The following is a 22,173-nucleotide window of genomic DNA, read 5'->3' on the forward strand; positions in this document are numbered from 1 at the left end:
AATAATTTCAATGCATTTCTGTTCGTATCTCTTTTGCCCTATTGAGTAAAAGTTCAGAGATTATAAATAGGAACTATTGTGGGGGATGCCTGTGATGTCGAAGGCATGTTAGATTGAAAAGCAGGAGTTGCATGAACCTGAGAGGTTTTTTTAGTCTTCCACAACAAAACAGTGAAAAGATTTCTTCATCGTTAGTGTGATATGGGACATTGTTACTGGCCAGAACATACATTTGCCAGGGTGTTGATTAGTTCCTCATTACTGTGGATTTCAGGAAGTGATCCTATGGGGAATGGCTCATAGTGCAACTTCTTGCAACTACATTATATGACTTAAACAGTAAAAACACTAGATGGTGCAAGAGCCTTAGTGACATCAATGTGTATTCAATATATAATATATTCAATATATTCAAGTTTCATGTAAAATATTTAGCCTTTGGTTCAGTATATTCAAGATTTATTCAATATATTCAGACTTTACTCAGTATATTCACTTCTCATTCAATACATTCAGACTTTAATTCACTCAACGACTAAATATTTTTCACCCCCCTTTTAAAGACGAAGTCATCAAAATGTTTAGTTTTTTTCCTCAAAACCTAACTGACTTTGGAGAGTTCTGCAACAAGGTAGGTCTAAGTTAGAGTAAAAATGTTCAGAAACAAAAATGAAAAGTGGTGGATTTTATGGAAAATTTATCAAACAGCTGAAATTGAGAAAAGCTAAAATTATACTTTTAAACTCAGCATCAGAAAACAGACAAAGACGCTATATACAATCTGAGAACATCAAATACTGTATAGCAGCGGTCCCCAACCCCCGGGCCTCGGACCGGTACCGGTCCGTGAGTCGTTGAGAGTTGAGGCTCAGGTCTGAAATGTATGGTTTTCAGCGTTATTTTGTCATCGTTTTTATCGTTAACTTGGTTTTCCTGGGTCTTTTCACGTGTGTTATAAATAAATCTTCTTTTTTTCGGTACCGGTACTAGTTTTATTTTGTTGTATTTATCCGCAACACCTTAAAGGCCGGTCCATGAAAATATTGTCGGGCATAAACCGGTCCGTGGCTCAAAAAAGGTTGGGGACCGCTGCTGTATAGTCCAGTTAAGTCACGCTATATACGTCTAGCAACCACTTTATTAGGCTCACCTATTCCATAACTTGTTACAGTAACCCAAATATCAAATTAACCTTTCACATCAGCAATTTAGGCATATAGAAATTGCAAGTCTATATGCATAGACAGCCATATAGACATAATCAAGACAGCTTGCTTAAGTTCAAACGGAGTATCAGAGTAAGAATTTCAATTCAGTTCAATTTTATTTTATTTATATAGCGCCACATCACAACAACAGTCCCCTCAAGGCACAAAGAATGAAAGCTCAAGAATGACACATAGCATGGTTGATGATGTCAGACAGGCTGGTGTGAATATTTCAGACACTGTTATTTCAGACCATCACAGCTGTCTTGTGCCAGATGTTTTGTTGACATCAGCTCAGAAACATCAGGAGGACTGAAGCTCATGACAGGGATCAAACAGGATTCACAGTCTTCACCAGCGGCTCCCTCAGTAACAGTGACCTTTGTTTTGTGTGACGTTAGAAGCACTGTATCCTTTTCAGATAATGTAGAGAGGCTCTGGACCTTTACATAATCATGGTATAGTCATTCCTGTAGAAAGTTAAGCAAAGTATATATTGAAGATATATATTACCCTAACAAGTTACTCTGGTATGAATGACTCTGAAAACCTTATGGCAAATAACACAGAATTAGCAAAGGTTTTTAGTTCAGTCTATCTAATAGACTCCAACGTGCAGTCATATGACCAATTAAACCAAGATAGCAGAGGGCATTATACAGCAGTTGGTTTGTTTGACAGCCCTATTAAAGATTAAAAACCCTCCTGGGTTTTAAATGCACCTTAGAACACACATGCATCAACACTACAATGAGCGGGTGGAGGGAGGTTTGGAGTCTTCTCTCACCCCCGTTCTCTGCGACCTGCTGGAGCAGGGGGGCTAGGACTAGGAGGAGGAGTTGGCCGTCCGACTGCGGTCTGGAGTGTGGAGCCTTCCTGCTGCTGCGGAGTTGGGGCGGTCTGCCTCCCCCCACCGCAGGGAAAAGGGAAACACCACCTGGGTCTGGGTGCAGTTCCCCCCTCCAGGGGCGGGGGCACCTAGACCCGGTTTGTAGAGTACGCTTGGGGAGTGTGATCGTGTCTCCACGTTGGTTGAGTGTGGAGTAAGTGCATATGAGAGCATGAGGGTGGGAATGGATGTTTGTATCTGTGTGTGCCTGTATGTCTGTGTCTATATGTCAGGTTGGGTGTCAGGCGCCACCTCTCTGGGGACATCTCAGGCCCTCCAAGGTTTGGAGGCCTATCTCCCCCTACCACCACTTCCCCTGCCAGTGGCGGACCCCCTCAGACATCGGTGCGTTGGTGGTTCTTTGTGTCCGGGGATGGGCGTCCAGGTACACACCGGCTCACTCCTTGGCGGCCGCTTATCGGGGCCTGGAGCCTGGGGCTCGCTCGGGCCACTTCGGAGGTGGGGTGCCCCCGGCCTCTCGGCCTGGGGCTCGGTCACTCAGGCGCAGCTGGCTGCCGGCGGAGCTCACGGGCGCGTCACTGCAACTCCCCCTGGCTTCTGCTCCGCGGCTGCTGAGTGAGCCCTCATCTGGGACTCTCCTCAGCTCTTTCCGGGACAGTGCCGCAGCTGCCCCTCTGTTGGTCTTCCTTGGTCTCTTGTGTTCTGGGGGCCTCTGGATGTCTGGAGTTTTGATCTCCTCCACACCTGCTTCACGCCCTGGAGGACGGGGCTGTGGCCCCCCCACACCCTCTAGCAGATTATTACATGAAGGAACCTTTTAAAAAACAAAAAACAAGCGCGTCCATGCTCACAGGTGTACACACGGGTGATCACACCCACAAACTACACCCTTTTGGGCTCCTACCTCAAAGCACACTGTGTTCTGTTGATCTTATGTGCTGCACAATAATGTTTAACATTTAGTATTTACTGTCATATTCCCATATATCATTGTGATGTTGTTTATTCTATTACTCTTGTTCTCTTCTGCTTGCTTTCTTTTTTCTTTCTCAGCAGGTGATCCAGGTGATTGATATATGCATTTTTTTTTACTCTGCCCGTTCTGTTGGTTTTTGTCTTTTGCCCTTCTCCCCCGTCCCTCTTCTCAGCTGTTTCTCTTTCCCTCTTTCTTTCTCCCCTTCTTTCCCCCAGTCAAGTCTGTCCCGTATTCAGTAAGTGAAAATAAAATAAACAATAAAAGGTGAATCAAATGGACCATTACGGCAAGGCTGGGATGGTCAGTTTGGTAAAGTAAATCCGTTGGGCATCTTTCTTTGCCTTTAGACAACAATTCTGATGGCAAAAGAGCCAAACGGGACAGGCAAAAAAAAAAAAAAAAAAAAAAAAAAAGATTAATATCAGTTTGTACAGATAGCTTTTCTTCAAATTCTTTAACTCTCACTCACTTTTGCAACTTTGTACTTTTGTGTTACTCGCAGCAACAACTCCACCTCATTGTTAATCCATTTAAAAAACTCTGCTTTTCCTCAGCATTCTGCCGCAACGTTTCAAAGAGCCGGAAAGTAAATAAGCGGCAGACTAATGAGGCAGGTCGAATCTTCTTGCGTTTCACACATGCGCAGTACTGGAACGTAAGCCTTTTCTGTCGTTTCAATGTGGACGCACAACACTGTGAAAATGACTGAAAACGCTAGTGTGGACGCGGAGCGTTTTCAGACGAAAACGCCGTTTTCAAATCTATCCCGGCTAGTGTGGACGTAGCCTAACAATGGGACGTGATGTCAGTTTCATTGTCATTAATATGCAAATTGTCATGACCATTGGTCATTGACCAATGACCAATGCCCAATCCTTGATTCAGAGATGGTCTTTCCTTTTTCATGTAAATTGACTCCCTGCTCAAACCAGTGTTCCTCCCTGTCCAGGGAAGTAGTGCTAAGCAACAGACTAATAAAATAAATAATAAAATATTGGAATTTTGCTCAGCAAAACTAAAGCACAAACTTAGATGGTCTAAAATATGATAATTACACTAAATCAATCAAATTAACCAAGTCCTGTTTGAATTCACAGAAAAAAATTACCCACCATGAAAATGAAAGGGGAAACTATCCACAGAGTCATAAAATGCTTTTTGCACGTTCTTTGTGCTACTGTTAGCTTGGGAGTGTGGAGCCAACTCCAAGTGGTCATCAGAAGACATTTTTGACACTTCCATGTTGGCCTCAATTTTAATTTGTTGAGATTTGTGTGTCCTTAAATTAAATCGTAGACTATGATTCCTGATGATGATTGTTCTCAATTGTCTTGATTGTTCTTGATTGTCTCTCAATTACATTTTCAATAACTGAGGGAAAAAAGTAGCCAGAAATGCATCAACAGTACTCAACAGATAAATCAAGATTTTCAAACTGCAGCTATCAGACATGTACAGTAGTTACATTTCTAGGCAGTTACACACCAGGTTATGCCATAGGTAATGGTTATGCTGTAGGTTATATTTCAGGGTTTTCGAGAGGTTTGCAGTTTTGACGTAGCTATAAAATAGAGTTTTCGCTGAAAGATAAATCCCCAGTAACCATTAAAAGGATTACACCCAACACACAAAAATACATATCTTATTGTTTGACATGAGTTAATTGTTTTGTTTCTGTATATAACTCTATATACTCTAGTAGGCTCTGGTATTTAAACAGTGCTCAGTTGGCCTTAAAGTATCCCTTTATTCGAATGTTGCCCAACAGCCTGTGCATGTTGTTCTGGCACATTCCTGAAGGGAGGAGGGAAAAGAGAAATGGAGGAGTGACGAGAGAGAAAACCAGTCATATTACGTCTCAAACCTGTCTAAAGTGTTGTCACAGAGACAGGATGGCAGATTGTTCTGGACAACTTTGCTTTAATCACAGACAACAAAACAGTCTGCATCTTTCAATTAAATCCAAATATGACTTCCATATTTGGCTTGCTTGGGCTGTGTAATGTTTCCCATACACATTATGGTTACGTCATGATGGACTCACACAATATTCACTCTCTGATAAATGCATCAGAGAACAACTTGGGGTTCAGTATCTTGCCTGAGGACACTTTAGCACAAAGCATCAAAATTCATAAAAGTGCCATAGGGATAATGTTATCACTCAAATCATTTTTCTACATTCCTTTTGGCAGTAGTTTCTCTGCAGAATTCAAACAGTAAGTTTTATCATTTATACCATGTAATTTCTTCTTCTCCAGTCAAGGTGAAATTCATAGGGTTTTTTTTTTTAACATGTTTTTGGGGCTTTAGCACAGAAACTATACAAACTCTGGTTTAATGGTCAGACCACATACTTGACATAGTTGATCTGAAATCTTCCTCTGACCTTGTCATGACTCAAAATATAAGCATTATCCCTGGGTTATGCCATCAGCTCTAAGGTTGTTTTTGTTGTGTTTTGTTGTGTTTTTTTGTGAGGACATGACGGTGTGGATATCTAGCAAACAAAGATGGGGAACAGGTACATGAGTTACTTCTTCAACAACCATGAGCTTTTCCTGAATGACAAAAATGTTTAATATAAGGTACGTGCTCTGTAATAGTGTCCTATACTGCTTTTATCTTCAGCTGGAAGGCAAGTAACATTGGTGGTAAGTAACATTCCTGCATCACAACCAGTGTTGGGCAAGTTACTTTGAAAAAGTAATTAATTACAGTTACTAGTTACTTCTTCAAAAAAGTAACGGAGTTACAGTTTTCTAAAAGTAATTAATTACTTGAAAAGTAACTATTGCGTTACTTTAAAAAAAAAAAACCCTCTGAGGTCCAGGGTATAATTGCCCATTTTTAACTACTTGTGATTTTCCCTGTACATTTCACCTTTAAAAACTATTTACTTTGCCTTGTTTGGTATCATTCTTTTCAGCTCAACCTCAAGTGTCTGAATTTACAGTTATGATTTCATTTTGACATACTGTATTAACACAATTGATCTAAAATCTGACAAGAAGTAGAAAAAGTTATATTTTTTACTGTAACAACCACAAACATGTTAAATGAATCATATTTCACAACTTTAAATGCAAATATAAATTGTCAATTTTAAAATCATATGTACAAGTTTTGGAAACAACAAAGCTATTTGCAGCCATTTACCTTTTACATTCAATAAGATGCCACACAAATTATTTGTGCCACTCCAAATATTTCCGTCCACTATAAAGGAGAACATCACAGCCTGATGCCTGCAGGTCTGACAGCAGCAGGTGTTCTCTGTTCTCCTGTTCTCTACCTGGAGAAAGCAGTCGCCTCATTGTTCTGACACACAACACAAACTATCCACAACACTACACACTAACTACAAAAGACAACACATTAACTACACACTCCAAACACGCTAAATGTCATAAATCTCTCACATCTCAAAACGCCCTCTCTCTCTTTTTCTGCTCTCTCTCTCTCTCTCTCTCTCTCTCTCTCTCTCGCTCTCTCTCTCTCTCTCTCTCTCACTCTCACTCTTGCTGTCACTCCTAAAACTTCCCCCTCTTCCTAAACAACCAAATATCATGGCATGGTGCATTTTTCCACCAACAGGAAAGGGCAGGGGTTTTTTTTGTTGTTTTTGTTTTGTTTTTTGGTCATAAGCAGAGAGTGCTTGCTAGCGCTGTCGTTAAACGTGACGAAACTATTCAGGAAAAAATGCAGCGTATATATTGTTTATCATGACTCTGGTTTTACATGGCCTATCAACACTGCCCAACACTATGGAGCCAAACTGGCATTTGCCAGAGAATACCAGAAATGGCAGGCCCAGCACTGGTGCAGTGTTCTTGGATAGAGCGTGAAGAAACTATGGAGAATGTTATTTTGTCTGTAACTTTCCACCTCAGACAGTCTTGGTCCAGATTTGGGAGAAGATCTAGCAGGATATCATCTGTTATCTCATTAGGAGCATGCCACAATATTGTCAGGCATGCTTAAACGCACACGATGGCCATACAAAGTACCATTTTGAGCTGCACCAAATTTCAGCAATATGGACTAATCTGCCACATTTTATCACTTTCATTTTTGAGGCGCATTTCTAGTCCTCTGTAATGTTCATTTCCATCAAAAAAATATGGCATCCTTTCATTCCTAACATATTACTCAGTCCATTTCAACAATATATACCCAGCAAGATTTTTTTCCTTTAAGATCTGTGTTTTCTATGTGTTCCTTTATTTTTGTACCAGTGTCTTTAAGCTTATTTCTACATTTTTGACCTTGTATGTATCTTATAGAAAATCAAAAATAAAGTCAAACCTCTGCACTCAAATCTTGATAAAAAGAACAGTTCAAAGAAATCATTTATAACGTCCAAATACCACGACATCCATGATGAGTGTATGTAGACCGCAGTTGTAAGATAGAAATAATTTTCTGTTTCCAGTGGAGTTATTGCTGTCTTCCTCACTCTGTGTACAGGGGGGACACACACACCTACAAGCACACAAAACACTCAGGCATGTATGTTTACTTATCTTTGTGAGGACATTCAGTGATAAATATTAATCAATACTCATAATCTTATGGCCCCCTTAACTCTACATTTGACCATCACAACAGAGTACCAAACCTAAATGTAACTCTGGCTTTAATCCTGAAGCCAAGTCTGCAGGGGGTTCCTTTTTGTTTCAGATTTACTGAGTAGTTTGGGGCAGCAAAATATGTGTGCATGTGTGTCTGCCTGTGTGTGTATGCATGCGAAGGAGCTTAAAAGAAAGCAACTGGACTTCTTTAAGTTTCTTGAAGAGTCACCTCCCATCCAAGTTGTGAAAAAGGGCTACCATGGTACCTGGTAGACTGAGAACCCATACAGACATTAAAGGAAAATGACTTTCTCACTGATGAAAACACTGACATTCACATTTTCAGCAGATTGCTTTCAGAAAACCACTCTGATATCAGACAGAATTGTCAGCTCATTACTCTCTTTAAGACCTTTGTAGGTCAGAGCTAATTACTGAAAGTAACTCAAGACTTTGGCATATCTGTTGATTGCAAATCTGTTCTAACGCATGCCATCTTTGAGATGACAAAGTTGGAAGGCCTGTTTGGTCAGGTCATGTTCCTTAGCTTTCAGCCCCGCCCAGATACCCACTGGCTTTGATTTACACCAGTCTAACAAGCACATCATCAGTCAGGTGTGGTATTGCTTTTTGTTTAACTCAGAGGACAAGAGCAGGGAGATCACACAGTGAAGGAACACCCTAGGAAAGTCTCTGTGCTGTGATTTTTCTCCACAGAAGACATTTTACAGCTCTACAATTGTTTCTGGGAGAAGGTATAAGGAACTGTCTGTGGAGTCCTGCTGCTGCAGCTTGTCAGTCCAACACAGGTGTGTTTCATTTACTATTTTGTCTCTGTGCCTTCCCACTATTTTATATGACTTTTATGTGCATTCTACATAGATACATAGTCACAAATATTACTGTTGATGTAGTTGTCTACTTTTTTACTGTTTGTTGTTGATTGTATGGATAAACTTTTATATTTTTGTTTACGATATACAATCCTGTATTTGCTGTCATATCACCCAAATGTAAGCCATGATTAGTTAGTAGTTAGTTTTAGTTTTGATGGAGGTTTTTCTATCCATATACTGAAAGTCAGACCTGAATCATCTGTAAACTAAGTAGATTGTGTCAGGCATTGATCACATTCTCTATAGTTGTAGTTGTCCCCAAGTAGGACATTAAGATTAATATGTGATTAATATTCCACAGAGAGAGAAGGGTAAAGGTGCAACTGTTCCACCCTGAAGAGAAAACATGCAGTCACATGCAAATCCAAATTTCCTTTAAGTACAGATTATGTGCTCAAGCTGCATGCCTTAAGCAATAAACGGACACCAGTCTCTGGTTAAGACTTCTTGGAATTTCAGACTGGAATTTTGTCAGTGATTCTTCCTCATGTAAGCTGATCTGTCTGAATGAGAAAAAACAAATGTAAGTGTTGGAATTGGGTGTAAGGGTCTTCCGACTTCCCTTCCAAATCGAGTAGGAAGAACCACTGTTGGCTCAGTGGACCATAAGACTGTTGGGTTTTTTTTTTTTTAAATTATGCATTTAATTGTCCACCTGCTTGACTTAACAGACTAGTAAGATCTAGACTTCTTTCATACCTCGTGATTTCAGTAGCAGGAAGTATGATATCTCACACACAAACATGGCAGTCAAATAAAACTCCCGAAGTCCCTTTAGCGGTCATTCCTTTCCTCTACAGGAAAATCCTGCTTTTGATTGCAGGTGCCCTTCCCTTTAAGGGAAAACATGGACACGGACCATTGGAGGAAAATGCTCCCCATAGCGTAAGGGCTACCAGATGGTCTGAGTATATGGTTGATGGCTTCATAATACCTTTAATTTGTCACCTCTATGTTCATAACAAATAATTTGTCTTGATCCTTAATCCACATTAAATTTTACGAGCCAATCTAAGATTAAAGTTCTAAAATGGTTTTAAAATGTTTGTTTTTTTTGTTTTTGTTTTTACGTTTGGTGAGACAATTATATCTTCTCAGTTCCTGACTTTAATGTTGTTAAAGTCAGGAACTTAATGGTGACATCATTACAGGCACAGATAAAATATTGCCTTATGCCTGCAGTTTAGACAAACAATGAGACTGTAGATTTGTTTCTGTTTGTACTGTAAAAGGACCACTTGTAACTCTTGGACAAACTAGAATCATGGTTCCACCCAGGCTTCTTTTGTTCTCAAACATATTACTTTAAAAGTCGAAAGTTGCATGTCTGTGGATACATTTGTTTCTTTTAGAAGAAGGTTTTTAAAACTCTGCTTGTGTCATTCCTGTTATCCACCTTTCCAACTCGGCTTTAATTTTGCTTTGACTGTGACTGTGATGTTGTACATTTGTATGTCATCTTTTTGACTTGTCATGAAGCTTTTTCTTGTCCCCCCCAGCACTGTGTACATTGCCATGAGAAACAACTTGGGTTGAAGGTCATTTCTCTCCATGCAACGCTACTCTCATTACATTGCACCAATGGACCCTCAGGTTTGTCCACCACCTCTCAGTAGCAGCCAGTCAGTGATTAGTGGCCTTGACAAATCCCCAGCAAGCACTTTCAGACCTGGCCACTCACGGAGCAGCAGCACAGGTTCTGGCAAGCACTCAAAACAGGTAAAAAGAAAAAAAGACACTAATTATATTGTAAAGTAAAAGATAAAACTGTAACCCACTTGGTACAAATGGGCTTCCAGAGATTTTCTCCATTTCTGCCCCCTCTTGCAATCCATATCACAGAATTCCTCCAATTGACTGACACCTGAAACTAAAAGCTGTGTTTTCATAAATGTAATTTTAAAGTGCTTTCTGTCTCTATCAGTCTCGTCACTGGGAGGTAGTGGATGACTTGCAGCATGCTGACAGGGGCTTGGTTCCAGGGTCATCTGGAGACCTCAGTATTCCTGGGATCTGTGAGGGCTACTTGATGAAAAGGAGAAAATATCCGCTCAAAGGCTGGCACAAAGTGAGAGAATTTAAACTATTTTGCTCTTCCAGTTTCTCAGTGAAACTGTAGTAAATCCTGCAGGGTTGAACAGTGAAGATTTTTATCCACAACTAATTTGCCAAACTCTCTTTTTAGAGGTACTTTCTGTTGGAGAAAGGCATTCTCAAGTACTCAAAGACCCAGCAAGATGTAAGTCCAACACAAAAACATCAAACAATAATGATACGCTCTGATGAAGAATAAAGTGTTAAATGTCCTCTGCCATTGTGTTTAGATTCAAAGAGGGAAGCTGCATGGCTCTCTGGACATCAGCATGGCTGTCATGTCTGTGAATAAGAAGACCAAACGCATAGACCTGGATGCTGGAGACAACCTGTATCACCTCAAGGTAACTTATTGGTTCCAGGATGAGTCAAGTGTTTACTGTGGCTAGAATCGGATGTATCCAAATTAAATAAGTTCTCTTCTCTCTGGTATTAGGCAAAAAGTCACGACATTTTCTACATCTGGTTGACCAAGCTGTGTGCCCATCGTGTGTTCAGAAAAAATGAGGCCATGAGTGTCCACCGTGGTGTGCTTCATGCGCTTTCTTTGGGACAGAGCACTCTCCCGGCTTTCTCTCAGCAAAGCAGAGCAACAGTCAGTATAACTTCCTGCTCCAGTAAAATGTCCACAGCTGAAAGGAAATTTACTTTGTGCTATAGGAATCCAACCAAATGGAGAATCGCAGATAGACTGGTGAACATTTTTGCGACCAAAAAATGTTTGAGTATTAATAATTTGGATGATAATACTTTAGACAGCTGACTATCAAAAAAATACAGAAAATGGTATTTATGTAATCCATGATCACTGTAGTCTGAAAAACAGCAGCTGCCCACAGATACTGTAATTGTGAAAGTGCTTTCTTTTAACCTTGATATATGATCCTGCAGATTCCTCACTATGCCAGCTCTGCATCGGTGTACCATCCAGAGATGGCAAGTCCTGCCCCAGCTGTTGCCAGTCAACCAGGTGTGACCAGCAAGGTATCAGCTTGGCTGCAGCAGACCCACGACATAGATGCAACCTCCAATGGTGAGAGCTGCATTAGAGATGGTGCCAGAAAGAGAGGCCTGATTCTTGATCATATGTCCTCCATATTTAACAATGAATACAGATTTGATCAGTAGGTGTGCCTGTCTCTTCGTTTCATTTCTAAACTGTGACCTTTAACCCACTGCCTATCAGAACTGGCTCGTTGTCAGGCAGATCTGACAGAACTGGCTCAACTTATCCAGAGACTGAATTGGCTGGAAGGAGGCTACCCTATCACTAACACAGACCTGGAGATGCGAATCAGCATGCAGGCAAGTATGCTGGTCCCAAATGTGAATGTGTGTCACTTGTCAAAGAATATTTAACAACCGGGGGGTGAGAAGTAATTTCACACAAAGTTTGATGTTTAATCTAAGCAAAAATCTGAAATTTTTAAATGGGCTTTAAAATTTATGGTATCAAGCACAATAGGCATCCAGTAAAAAGGCTGTAACACTTCACCATAGTTTTTCTTTAGGAAATGCAAAAAGAAATTAAACAAAATACACCCATAATTGCTCATTCTGAAATATTTTTCCAGGTCATTCACTATCTTAACCAACTATATACCAGATTAGCCTTAACAGCACCATATATAAACTATAGGATGGAACTGTGATATAATGCTGTTGGGATTTCATTCTCAGCTTCAGAATTGCTCCACCCTAACCTGCAAAAGAAAATGGTCTGGAAAAAGAAGCTATAATTTTGTACTTCTGTGTTTAGAATCTCTCCCTGGAAAAACCCAAGAAAAAGAATGGGCGAATGCCGGGTCACTCCAGGACTCTGTCTCGTGCTGAGGCCATGGGGGGAATGGTAGGAATTTGTTACTTAATGTCTTGTTACAGTACCATCAGACAGCTCACCACTTTTTAGCCTCATCCAATTCTGTGACTCTTTTCCTTTTCTCTTCATCTCCAGCAGTTCACTTCCAGTCATCTGAGCACAAATTCTACTTCTGTACAGTCCATTCCAAACTACGTCTACTCTCAGCTGTCCAATCCTCAAGTCACCTCACCTGAAGCTAAGAAGCTCCACCAGGAGATCTGCACTGCTTCTCAGAGAGGTATGGCCTTGCTGCCACTTGGCTAAGTCTGACGCTCTCTGCATTAGCATTGACTTTTTTTCCCTTTACATATTCCCTGACACATTTTGACATATTGCTGAGAGTGTGAGAATCCTCATCTATCACTTACACTTTTGCTGTGTTGCAGTTCACAGTTCTCTGAAGTCCATTCATGAGGTTTTGACCTTGGAGCGTGAGAGACTGAGGCAAGCCTGGACCGGCCCAGACATGCGGCAGAACACCTCACAGCAGCTCGCTACCATCTGTAGCACATTGTCTGAGGTAACAGACACATATGTATACAAACATGGACACTTCTGGCCTATGTGGAAGCAAACTTAACCTGACTTCTAATTCTTGATGTCATAAACCAGATAAAAACACAGACTAGATCCTTCACCATACCCCAGTTAGTGTCTTTCCAACACTCTAAATCTTAGTGTAGCCCTGCAAACGGCAACAATGGGCCCAGCCCTAAGTGATACTGTTGAGCAGGTTTGGGCTGTTTTTAGGTAAGACGGGCACAAGTTAATACAGGTGGAACTTAAAGGAACACACCTCAAGTATTCCTTTCTTTTCACACACAAATATGCATATAAAACGACTGCCGCATACTGAAACAAAGCAGTCAGGTTAGGGACTTGTTGGCTCCTGCTGTCAGACTGACTGTGCTTATGCAACACTTCTTGCTTTCCCCTTGGCTTCTTACCATGGTGCATGTGACTGCATGTTTGAACATCAGCGGCTGTGACTTTGGGCTTTATTTTGTTAATAGTTGCTTGATATCCACAGTGATGAACATATCCCATGGTTAATAAATGTATGTTATTACCCTGTTTATTTACTGTTATATCACTCTACTGGAAACTGGTGAGACTTTCACCCTCTTGTTCAAAATCGCTTTAGAGTCGTTTACTAACCATAATTTAGTGAGTTTAAAGGGTAAATAAAGTTTTTCTACGAAGAATTGATTGATAAAGATCCTTTTTTTTTTTTTTTTTTTTTTTTTTTTGCAAGAGGGTGTTTTGTTAATAGTTGAGAGGGTGTTTTGTTAATAGTTATATCCACAGTGATGGATAATTCAGAAATACTAAATGTCTGAAGGGACCTTTCCTAACCTGTACTAAGTTCATTTACTAAAGTCCTACCTGGCCCACTAAAAAGCTCTGTCCTTGCTAAGATATTATACATAATTCAGTTTGATTGTGCTGGTATTTACTGTACTGGAGAGCAACTGCACTTGGCAACAAGTAATATTTGCCTCACCTCTGCTGTGTTTGTGCTTTGGAGTGTGCGTGATATTCGCTGCATGCATTTTTGATCCTGTGTGTTTCTTCTGCACTTCTCCTGCATGGCTTGTGTGCATGTGTGCCTGCGCGCATGCAGCTTGATATACAGTCCCATCTGACCAAAGTCCATTCGCTTTCCCTGTCCTCTGACTCTTCTGAAGAATCCTTCTGCACTGTCCGTCCAGACCAGGTGTGTAGTGTATGTGTGTAGCATTATTATTATTTATTTTTTTCTGGTGTCACTGATAATCATCCTGATTAACATTGAATTCTAGCTCAGGATCATGAAGAAATTTTATCTGACTGAAGCTATAAGATTGTGGGAAACTTTGGTCAAAAGAAGGAAAACATGGAATGATTTACAGTCTAGTGACGTGGGTGGTGGTGCTGCTGTTATTCACAGTTGGGACAGCTGCACCTACAATTGTTACAGAGCAAGTTGTGTGGGTAGCACCTGTTGGAAATAACTGTGCATGTCAGTCGTCACTGTTCTGAATTTACTTCGCAGCTTCGCAGCACTTACAGGTAGACTTGTTTATTGGACTTAAATGGTCAAACTATAGCTGGAACCATGTTTCATCCTTACAGAGAACGCCTTCCTTAAGTCGTCACAGTAACCGTCCACCTTCAGTGGCAGATTCTATGGCAGAGTATTTTGATGCTAGCGAGGTAATAGTGTGCGAGACTTCGTCAGAGGCCGAGGCTTCTGATGAATCGGGCCTGAGTGACATTACCACCACTAGCACATCAGAGCCTGAAGAAGGACATTGTGAGTATTTACTTTCAAATAAATCGCCACTGCACGATTTTCTGTGTCACAACAAAGGTTAACATGAAACAAAAACATCAAGTCATTGTTTCCTCTGTCCTCCACAGCTGCTGCTACTCTTAACTACAGAGAAAGTTTGAACAGCGCAAGTCACAAGCCACGGCCAGTGCCTCCTGATACTGGTAAAGTAATCTTCTGTTAAGCAAACCTGTAAATTTATATTTCAACATGGTAACCGCTAATATGAAAGGAATGATAACAGTAGGACAGACATGGCTGCTAATCGTGCTTCTGATTCACACAAAATTCAGACGTGAAGTAGCCTGTATACATTTGGAACCAAACTGTTGCTTTGTCAAAACCACTTAGAATTTGAGTTGCTTCACCTGTATATGGCTGCTGCTGCAAGCCGCTTTGCAAAGCATGCTCATCCGAGCTGAAACCTATGTCCCAAATGGCACTTGCCCATGGAAAAGGGCAGCAGGACAGCCATGAGCTTATCTGGGCTAATATGAGTTTATCTGGGCTAATGTGAGTTTCTGCCATAACTGGTGCTACCCATGACTCCAAAACCTACCTCAATTATGTTTAGTCCAGTAGAGCTTTGTTGGGTTGACAATAAAACTCTACAATATACACTCAAGTATACAGTGGGGTAAAATGATGTCCTCCTGGATCAAAGGTGCAAACTGTTTAAAAATAAAAAATAAAAAAATTTAAAAAAAAATCTCGCTGACCTGCTCCTGATGCTGCAGAGTCGTCTTCTGGATGGAGGAGGAGTAAACAGTTGGTGGGAGGGGTGATGCGGGTCAGCCATGATGCTAGTGGCTTTACGAATGCAGCATGAGGTGTAAATGTTCTGTAGACTGGGTAGAGAGCTGCCAATAATCCTCCGGAGGGCTCTGCATGTTGATGCGTGGCAGTTTCCATACTAGACTATTTAATTGTCATTTGGGAGACCTTCAACATTTCTAACCATGTATGGCCTGTAATTTAATAAGGATCTTAAGAATCTCGAAACATGCTATAAAACAGCAGTTCCCAACCTTTTTTGCGCCACGGACCAGTTTGTCTGACAACATTTTCACAGACCTGCCTTTAAGATGTCGTGGATACATACAACAAAATAAAACCAGTACCGGTACCAAAAAAAGAAGATTTATGCATAACACACAGGGAAAGACCCAGGGAAACAGAGTTTAAAAATAACGATTAAAACCATAAATTTCATACCCAAGCCTCAACTCACGGACCGGTACCGGTCCGTAGCCCGGGCATTGAGGACCGCTGCCATAAAAGGTTTTGGAAGCACCACCAGTGAGGCCTGGAACATGTGGATATTGTGATTATTCTTGGTTAGTTGACCAGGTTTATCTCATTTTGTGTGTGGTGTTGTTGTTGTTGTGTGTGTTGTATTTTTAATCATCCATTTTGTTTAATATGTTACGCTGTTTTGTGGTGTTACCATGCAGGTCGTCGCACTACCCTGCCTGCCCCCTGCGCAGACAACAGCCACATTGGCATTATGACCATCCTCTACAACAACATTGGCAAGGATCTGTCCAGAGTGTCTATGCCAGTTGCTCTCAATGAGCCACTCTCATTGCTGCAGAGGCTCAGTGAAGAACTGGAGTACTCTGAGCTGCTGGACATTGCCAGCAACATTGATGATCCATATGAGAGGATGGTGTGTTGGGATTGCTTATGATTTCTGACCCGCTGGGGGTCAAATCAAGTTGAATTTGGTGTAAGGCTTGTTCAGGATTTAGGAAAAAATTGTTTTTGTCTTGTTTGTTTTTAGGTTTATGTAGCAGCATTCTCCATCTCTGGTTATGCCTGGGCATCCTGGAGGAATCGTTACAAACCCTTCAACCCTGTCCTGGGTGAAACGTATGAGAATTACAGAGAAGACAAAGGATTCCAATACATTAGTGAACAGGTAACCTGAAGACATAATGATTCGGCTTATTGGTGTTTTAGAACAGACTTTAATGCTGTATTGTCTTATGTTTTCAGGTCAGTCACCATCCACCCATCTCTGCTTGCCATGCAGAGTCAGAAAACTTCACTTTCTGGCAAGGTGTGTTGTTTTTGTTTTTTTGTTTCTTAAGCAAGTCCCAGATATACAGCAATCAGACCTAACACTGCAGCTTTTCCTTCTTTAATTCTGCTCTCAGATCAGAGATGGAAGTACAAGTTTTGGGGCAAGTCTGTGGAGATCATCTCTTCTGGACTGGTTAATGTTACCCTACCCAGGTGATGATTTTATGCCACTTTTAACCACAAAAGATGTGAAACAAAGGGACAGTGTTTTAATATTAATAGTAGTATACAACACCATACACTAGTACAAGAGATGACAAAGAATCATTGCTCTATATCAAGATTGGTGAATAATTGAAACTTTTACATACAATAATGTTTTTATAAAAAAGGGACTGATCAAAAGCGTGTTTGTTTAGTTTTTTTTGGTTGTTTTTTTTTAAATAAATAACTGGCCTAATGTTGCTCCAAAGCTGGACAATTTCACCAAACTGTCCATTGAAGGAAGTGCAGTTTCTGGCACTTGCATGTTGGCTTAATTTTTCAAAGGCGTGATTTTTCCAGATAAAAAGGAGAAATGCAAACAGGCTAGAAGATTGATCGGATGAGTGGGAGACCTTGAAAATTATCTTGAGGCTTTTTGGATACAAATGCTGACACAGAAGTGACAATATTAAAAATGTTAGTAAAAAGTAAACAAGATGGACTAAAGCAAAGGATGGCTGGTTTGCAGTTTGCTGTCACAAGGCACCAGCATTTCTAGAAATCCATATACAATTTGAGCCTGTACGATCTACGATCTCATCTACATTTAAAAACTGTTTCAATTTCATTATGCAATGATCACAGTATAATTTGTTTTTTGTTTAGTTATGGTGATCACTATGAATGGAATAAGGCCGTTACATGTATCCACAATGTCCTGAGTCAGCAACGCTCTTTGGAGCACTATGGTGAGGTGACCATCAGAAACACAAAGAGTGATGTGTGCACCTGCAAGATTACCTTTGTCAAGGTAAGGACATGCACATATGCATATTTTTTCTAATTTAGCCAGAGGTCCATGTAATGCATTGAAATTGTGCTAAGTGCCTTCATCTTTTCATCCCAGTCCCGCTACTGGAGCTCGGACAGCAGTAAGAATGAGGTGCAGGGTGTGGTTTTGGACCAGGCTGGGTCAGTGATTCATCGTTTCGGAGGTCTCTGGCATGAAGGCATTTTCTGTGATACACTACCTACACCAAAATGTATCTGGAAACCCAGTGAGTACCACTGTTCAGCGCTCAAATCCCTCACAAATTACTCCAATCCTATGACTCATGTAAAGACCACCGTCAACCTGAGCCAAGACTGACTCATTGATCTCTTCCACAAATGATTAAGCTAATCTACTTTATACACAAACGCTGAGTTTTGTCAACTATGTTCAAGTTTTAGATGAAAGATCTTTAAATATCCACGATATCCTTTTCTATACAGATGTACAGCCTGATGACTATGTCAAGTTCTATGGCTTCTCAAGTTATGCCAGGGAACTTAATGAACTGACTTCAGAATTGAAGGCTGTCCTTCCACCTACGGACACACGTTTCAGACCGGACCAGAGGTATCCACAAGATCTTGTTTAATTTAAACTATGGTAGACTGACAGACATTTCTGCACCATCTTCTGTGCGCTCCAATTCCTTACTCTTGTCTGCTCTATCAGGCTCCTGGAGGAGGGAAAAATAGCAGAAGCAGATAAAAGGAAGGATGAGGTGGAGGAGAACCAAAGGGAAAGGAGGAAAGAAATGGCCAAGAAAGGGGAGGAACACATCCCCAGGTTCTTCAGGTGAGAAGCTTTCCTCGTTGCCTCGTTCTGGTTTTGTGGTGGACTGTCAAAAGTCTAGTTAATAATTCAAGCAGCAACACATCTGGTGTCCTTTTCTTCAGTATCAGCCTTTTTTTCTGTAGGAAATGTATATAAATGTCATTTTCTAATCTGTTTACAAGATGTGGGGTTTGCTCAAGCGCATGCCTTTTAATATGGGAGTATTTGGATATTATTTTGAATGTAACAAAGACCACAAGATGGAAAGAGATTACTCTGTCCAACCAATAATGGTGGTAAAAGCTGGTATTTAAAGCACTAAATAATAAACATGATGGCAGTTTAAAAGGAGGGGGAGGGGGGCCCATTTAGTTAAAATAAAAAAAAATAAAAATAAAATAAAAAAAAAACATCCAGGATTGTTTCCCAGACAGGGTATAGGATGGCCTTAATTTTAAGGTGGTTTTAAAGACCTAACTAAACTGTTAGGTCAGTGGCTAATGGCTATCTTTTTATTATTTTATTATATTTTCTTCTACTGTATCATGCTGCTGAGTGACTGCTGCTCGTCAAACACATTTCATTGCAATGTTGACCCTGTGCTAACTTGCATATGACAAATAAAACTGAAACTAATAAGAGCTTAAATAAAATGTTTGATGCCTAACATAGTTGGGTATCAGCAGCTTGTTCTGTTTTTTGTTTTGTGGTGATCGGCTGCCTCACTGATACTGTCAACAGAAGAGGTTCTTGGATGTGATTATAAACGTCACATTCTTTAGAGTGTTCTAAGAGTCTGTATTTTCCTACAGAAATCTATGTATTTTTATTTATTTAGGCTTATTAATGTTTCCAGGTTGAATGACATTCCAGTGTTGCATGTCACTAATTGGTCTGTTTTCCCAGAAAATCGGTGGATGAAGCTGGCAGAGAGGTGTGGCTGTACAATGGGACATACTGGATGCTCCGCAAAGACCCTGGCTTTGCCAATACTGAAAATCTGGATCTGTGGTAGAAATCTACACCCACCTGAACATGAGGCTGAATAAAAGCGGATTCATGTGAACACATAATGGCAGAATGAACACGTCGTCAATAAAAGTAATCAGCTATAACTATTTGTGATTATTAGCCTGGTGAAGAATAAACAGTATTGACCCAACAGCGGTGACCAAAGGGCCAAAATACTACTACCAGTGGTGCAAGGGTATAGAGGGAAAGGGCTTTAAGAAGCATAAATGAACCTCTCATTAGTTTCATTTTGGTTCCAGTGTAGAGATGAGATGCTACTAAGGTACAAATGAAGACTGATTTAGATGAAGCCAGATGTCTTTCCTGCCTTTTTGCCTTTCTCTGCCATAAAGAAAATCTGAAATATTATCATTTATGTTTAAGAAGCAAAGCTTAACTTGAATTCTATTTTAAATTGCTGCCATTTAGGAAAAAATTGGGTAAAATGTTTTCTTGATGTAAATAGTAGTTGATTTATAACATTTTATGTCATGTGTTTGTAAATTTTAATATCAGGCTCAAAGTGTTAAATGCTTTCTTGTAGAGGGGCTTATGTGGTATTTTGCAGGTGAACTGGTGCTGTTCTCAGTGGGTCTTACTGTTTAAACAAAGTCTGTATGCATGTTGTGTTGGGTCACATTGGTGAATCCATATACCAGAATGAATCAAGCGCCATTTCAACCCAGCATTCTTCATTTCTCTGTCCTTGATGAGCTGAAACACCTCTTAGACATTTAGACTGTGAGTTGAATCAGTGAAGGGTTTTTATGTTTCAATAGTGGATTTTTTAATAAGGAAAAGAGATGGCTGTTAAATCATTGTGAATGTTTTCTTTCAGTGGTTTAGTTTCAAATAAAAGGTTCTAGATCAACATTAAACTTCTGTTCATTACTAAACTGCACTACAAAATTGCTGCCTAGAATCTGGACTTGTATTTATAAAGATGTGAATATTTGCAACTGTGGTTGTTGTGAAATCCTCTAGTGCTGACTCATGCTCCTGTTTGGTTATCTTTCACGGCTGTCATTATGTTGCACACACAAGCAACTGAAGCATGCTAACACGTAGACAGCAGGTGTACATGTTGTAACATTTGTTTGTTTTTTTTCCCCTTATTCACCAGGAAGTGAAACTCTTAATATTCTTGAGTAGCAGCATATTTAAATCTCTTATCATCCACCGAAGCGGTTTACTATACACAGTTGGCAAGATATGTGGCCTTGTCAGTTTTGTCATGAAAGTGAACTACTTCTTTTTACCTGGCTAAATCACAACTTATGCTGAACACATGACCTGCTCCTGTCCAGAGGTCTTTACAACAAAACCGGCTTCTGGCTTATTCAGGTAATTTTTTTGTACTAATGCGGTTCACTTCTTATCGGGGTAAATCACCATGGTAACTTAAACTGTGAACGTAATCTGCTCCAGAGCAGGTTTGGTTCCAGATTAGAAATCAAGAGACATGCCGTCACCACCTGCTGACCTGACCTGCAGATCTCCAGAAAATGTGACACCATTTTCTGGAAGATTCCTCAGACCTGTGTGTGGGTGTAAAATTTTGTGGGTTTTGTCTTTTTGTTTTTCCTTTTGACAGTGAACAATGCAATGACTGTTTTATTCAAGCTGCTGAGAGAATTAAAAACTAAAGGCAGCAGGTTATGTTCAGAGTTTGGGTTTAAAATCAAGCACTCCATTTTCATAGATTCTTTTATGTAAAGTATGTTTTGAGTGCAACGTGGATTCTCTGCTGGTGCAGCTTGTTAAGGCACACCTTACTAAAACTGCTGAATGAAGCCTTTTGTTAATGGAATATCCATGTGTTTGTTATAAATGTTGTTGTGATTATTAGCCTGGTGAAAAATAAACAGTATTGACCCTATAGCAGTGACCAAAAGGCCAAAATCTGCCTATTTGTCTGTTTTTACACAGCTGGAAAGACAAATACACACCAAGAATACCTGTTCAGCCAATAAAATTAATTTCACTTTGATCTGCGACAAACAGACTATCGGGCTGTGAAACAGCAAGCTCTGTTTAAACTGATCCAGTTTAAAGTTTCAGAGCAGTAATGTGCAGCTATAGAGATAAACGGCACTGAGTGCGCAACCAGGTATTGAAACTATTAAGTGCAAGTAAATAATATTGTCTCATCCCCAGTGTTGGGCAGGTTACTTTGAAAAAGTAATTAATTACAGTACTAGTTACTACTTCAAAAAAGTTATTTATTTATCAACCTTTATTTAACCAGGAAGATCCCATTGAGATTAAAAACCTCTTTTTCAAGGGAGACCTGGCCAAGATAGGCAGCAGCAGATGTCTCACAGTTACAGAAATTACTCAAACACAGGCAGCAACAACACACATGCAACAATAAGTGAAAGAATACAAATAAAATAAAAAATAAAATTCAAATAAAATAAAAAGTCAGTTAAAATGACAATCTAATTGAAACAGTTGCATGTTATGGACTTGGCCTCAAGGATTCGTAGTTTAGATTTAAAATCACTTAATGAAATGAATTCAGTCATTTTCCATTCCTTCTGCAGTTTGTTCC

The 22,173-nt window shown here is 40.1% G+C and overlaps 1 protein-coding gene across 4 annotated transcripts; it reads left to right on the forward strand.

The window, feature by feature from the left end:
* The first annotated feature begins 8,201 nt into the window (after positions 1–8,201).
* Positions 8,202–21,513, forward strand: LOC147331954 (oxysterol-binding protein-related protein 7-like). 4 transcript variants are annotated; one of them, XM_086288298.1, is made up of 23 exons: positions 8,202–8,417; positions 10,004–10,223; positions 10,429–10,572; positions 10,690–10,743; positions 10,829–10,942; positions 11,035–11,193; positions 11,490–11,631; positions 11,785–11,903; positions 12,358–12,447; positions 12,553–12,697; positions 12,846–12,979; positions 14,084–14,176; positions 14,575–14,755; positions 14,863–14,937; positions 16,228–16,442; positions 16,557–16,694; positions 16,772–16,835; positions 16,933–17,011; positions 17,669–17,813; positions 17,910–18,060; positions 18,278–18,404; positions 18,507–18,629; positions 19,515–21,513. In XM_086288298.1, the coding sequence occupies exons 2-23, from the start codon at positions 10,056–10,058 to the stop codon at positions 19,621–19,623; spliced, it is 2,769 nt and encodes a 922-aa protein (XP_086144424.1). In that variant the 5' UTR covers positions 8,202–8,417; positions 10,004–10,055; the 3' UTR covers positions 19,624–21,513. The 4 variants fall into 4 exon arrangements, with proteins under 4 accessions (XP_086144424.1, XP_086144426.1, XP_086144427.1 ...); XM_086288300.1 differs by having other exon boundaries at positions 12,556–12,697; XM_086288299.1 differs by lacking the exon at positions 8,202–8,417 and adding an exon at positions 9,299–9,389.
* The last annotated feature ends 660 nt before the right edge of the window (positions 21,514–22,173 follow it).

Source organism: Aulonocara sp. 'chitande type north' Nkhata Bay, linkage group LG4 (assembly GCF_057382095.1).
Source record: "Aulonocara sp. 'chitande type north' Nkhata Bay isolate Kocher_YH1m ecotype deep benthic linkage group LG4, A_spYH_male_GT1.1, whole genome shotgun sequence".
Classification (NCBI taxonomy): Eukaryota; Metazoa; Chordata; class Actinopteri; order Cichliformes; family Cichlidae; genus Aulonocara; species Aulonocara sp. 'chitande type north' Nkhata Bay.

What these genes read in the sequence shown, in the direction of transcription:
- LOC147331954 (XM_086288298.1), top strand. Translation starts at nt 10,056, where the DNA reads ATGCAACGCTACTCTCATTACATTGCACCAATGGACCCTCAGGTTTGT. An exon ending in CTGAGGCCATGGGGGGAATG is followed by an intron (nt 12,448 to 12,552) that starts GTAGGAATTTGT and finishes CTTCATCTCCAG; the next exon opens with CAGTTCACTTCCAGTCATCT. An exon ending in CTGCACTGCTTCTCAGAGAG is followed by an intron (nt 12,698 to 12,845) that starts GTATGGCCTTGC and finishes GCTGTGTTGCAG; the next exon opens with TTCACAGTTCTCTGAAGTCC.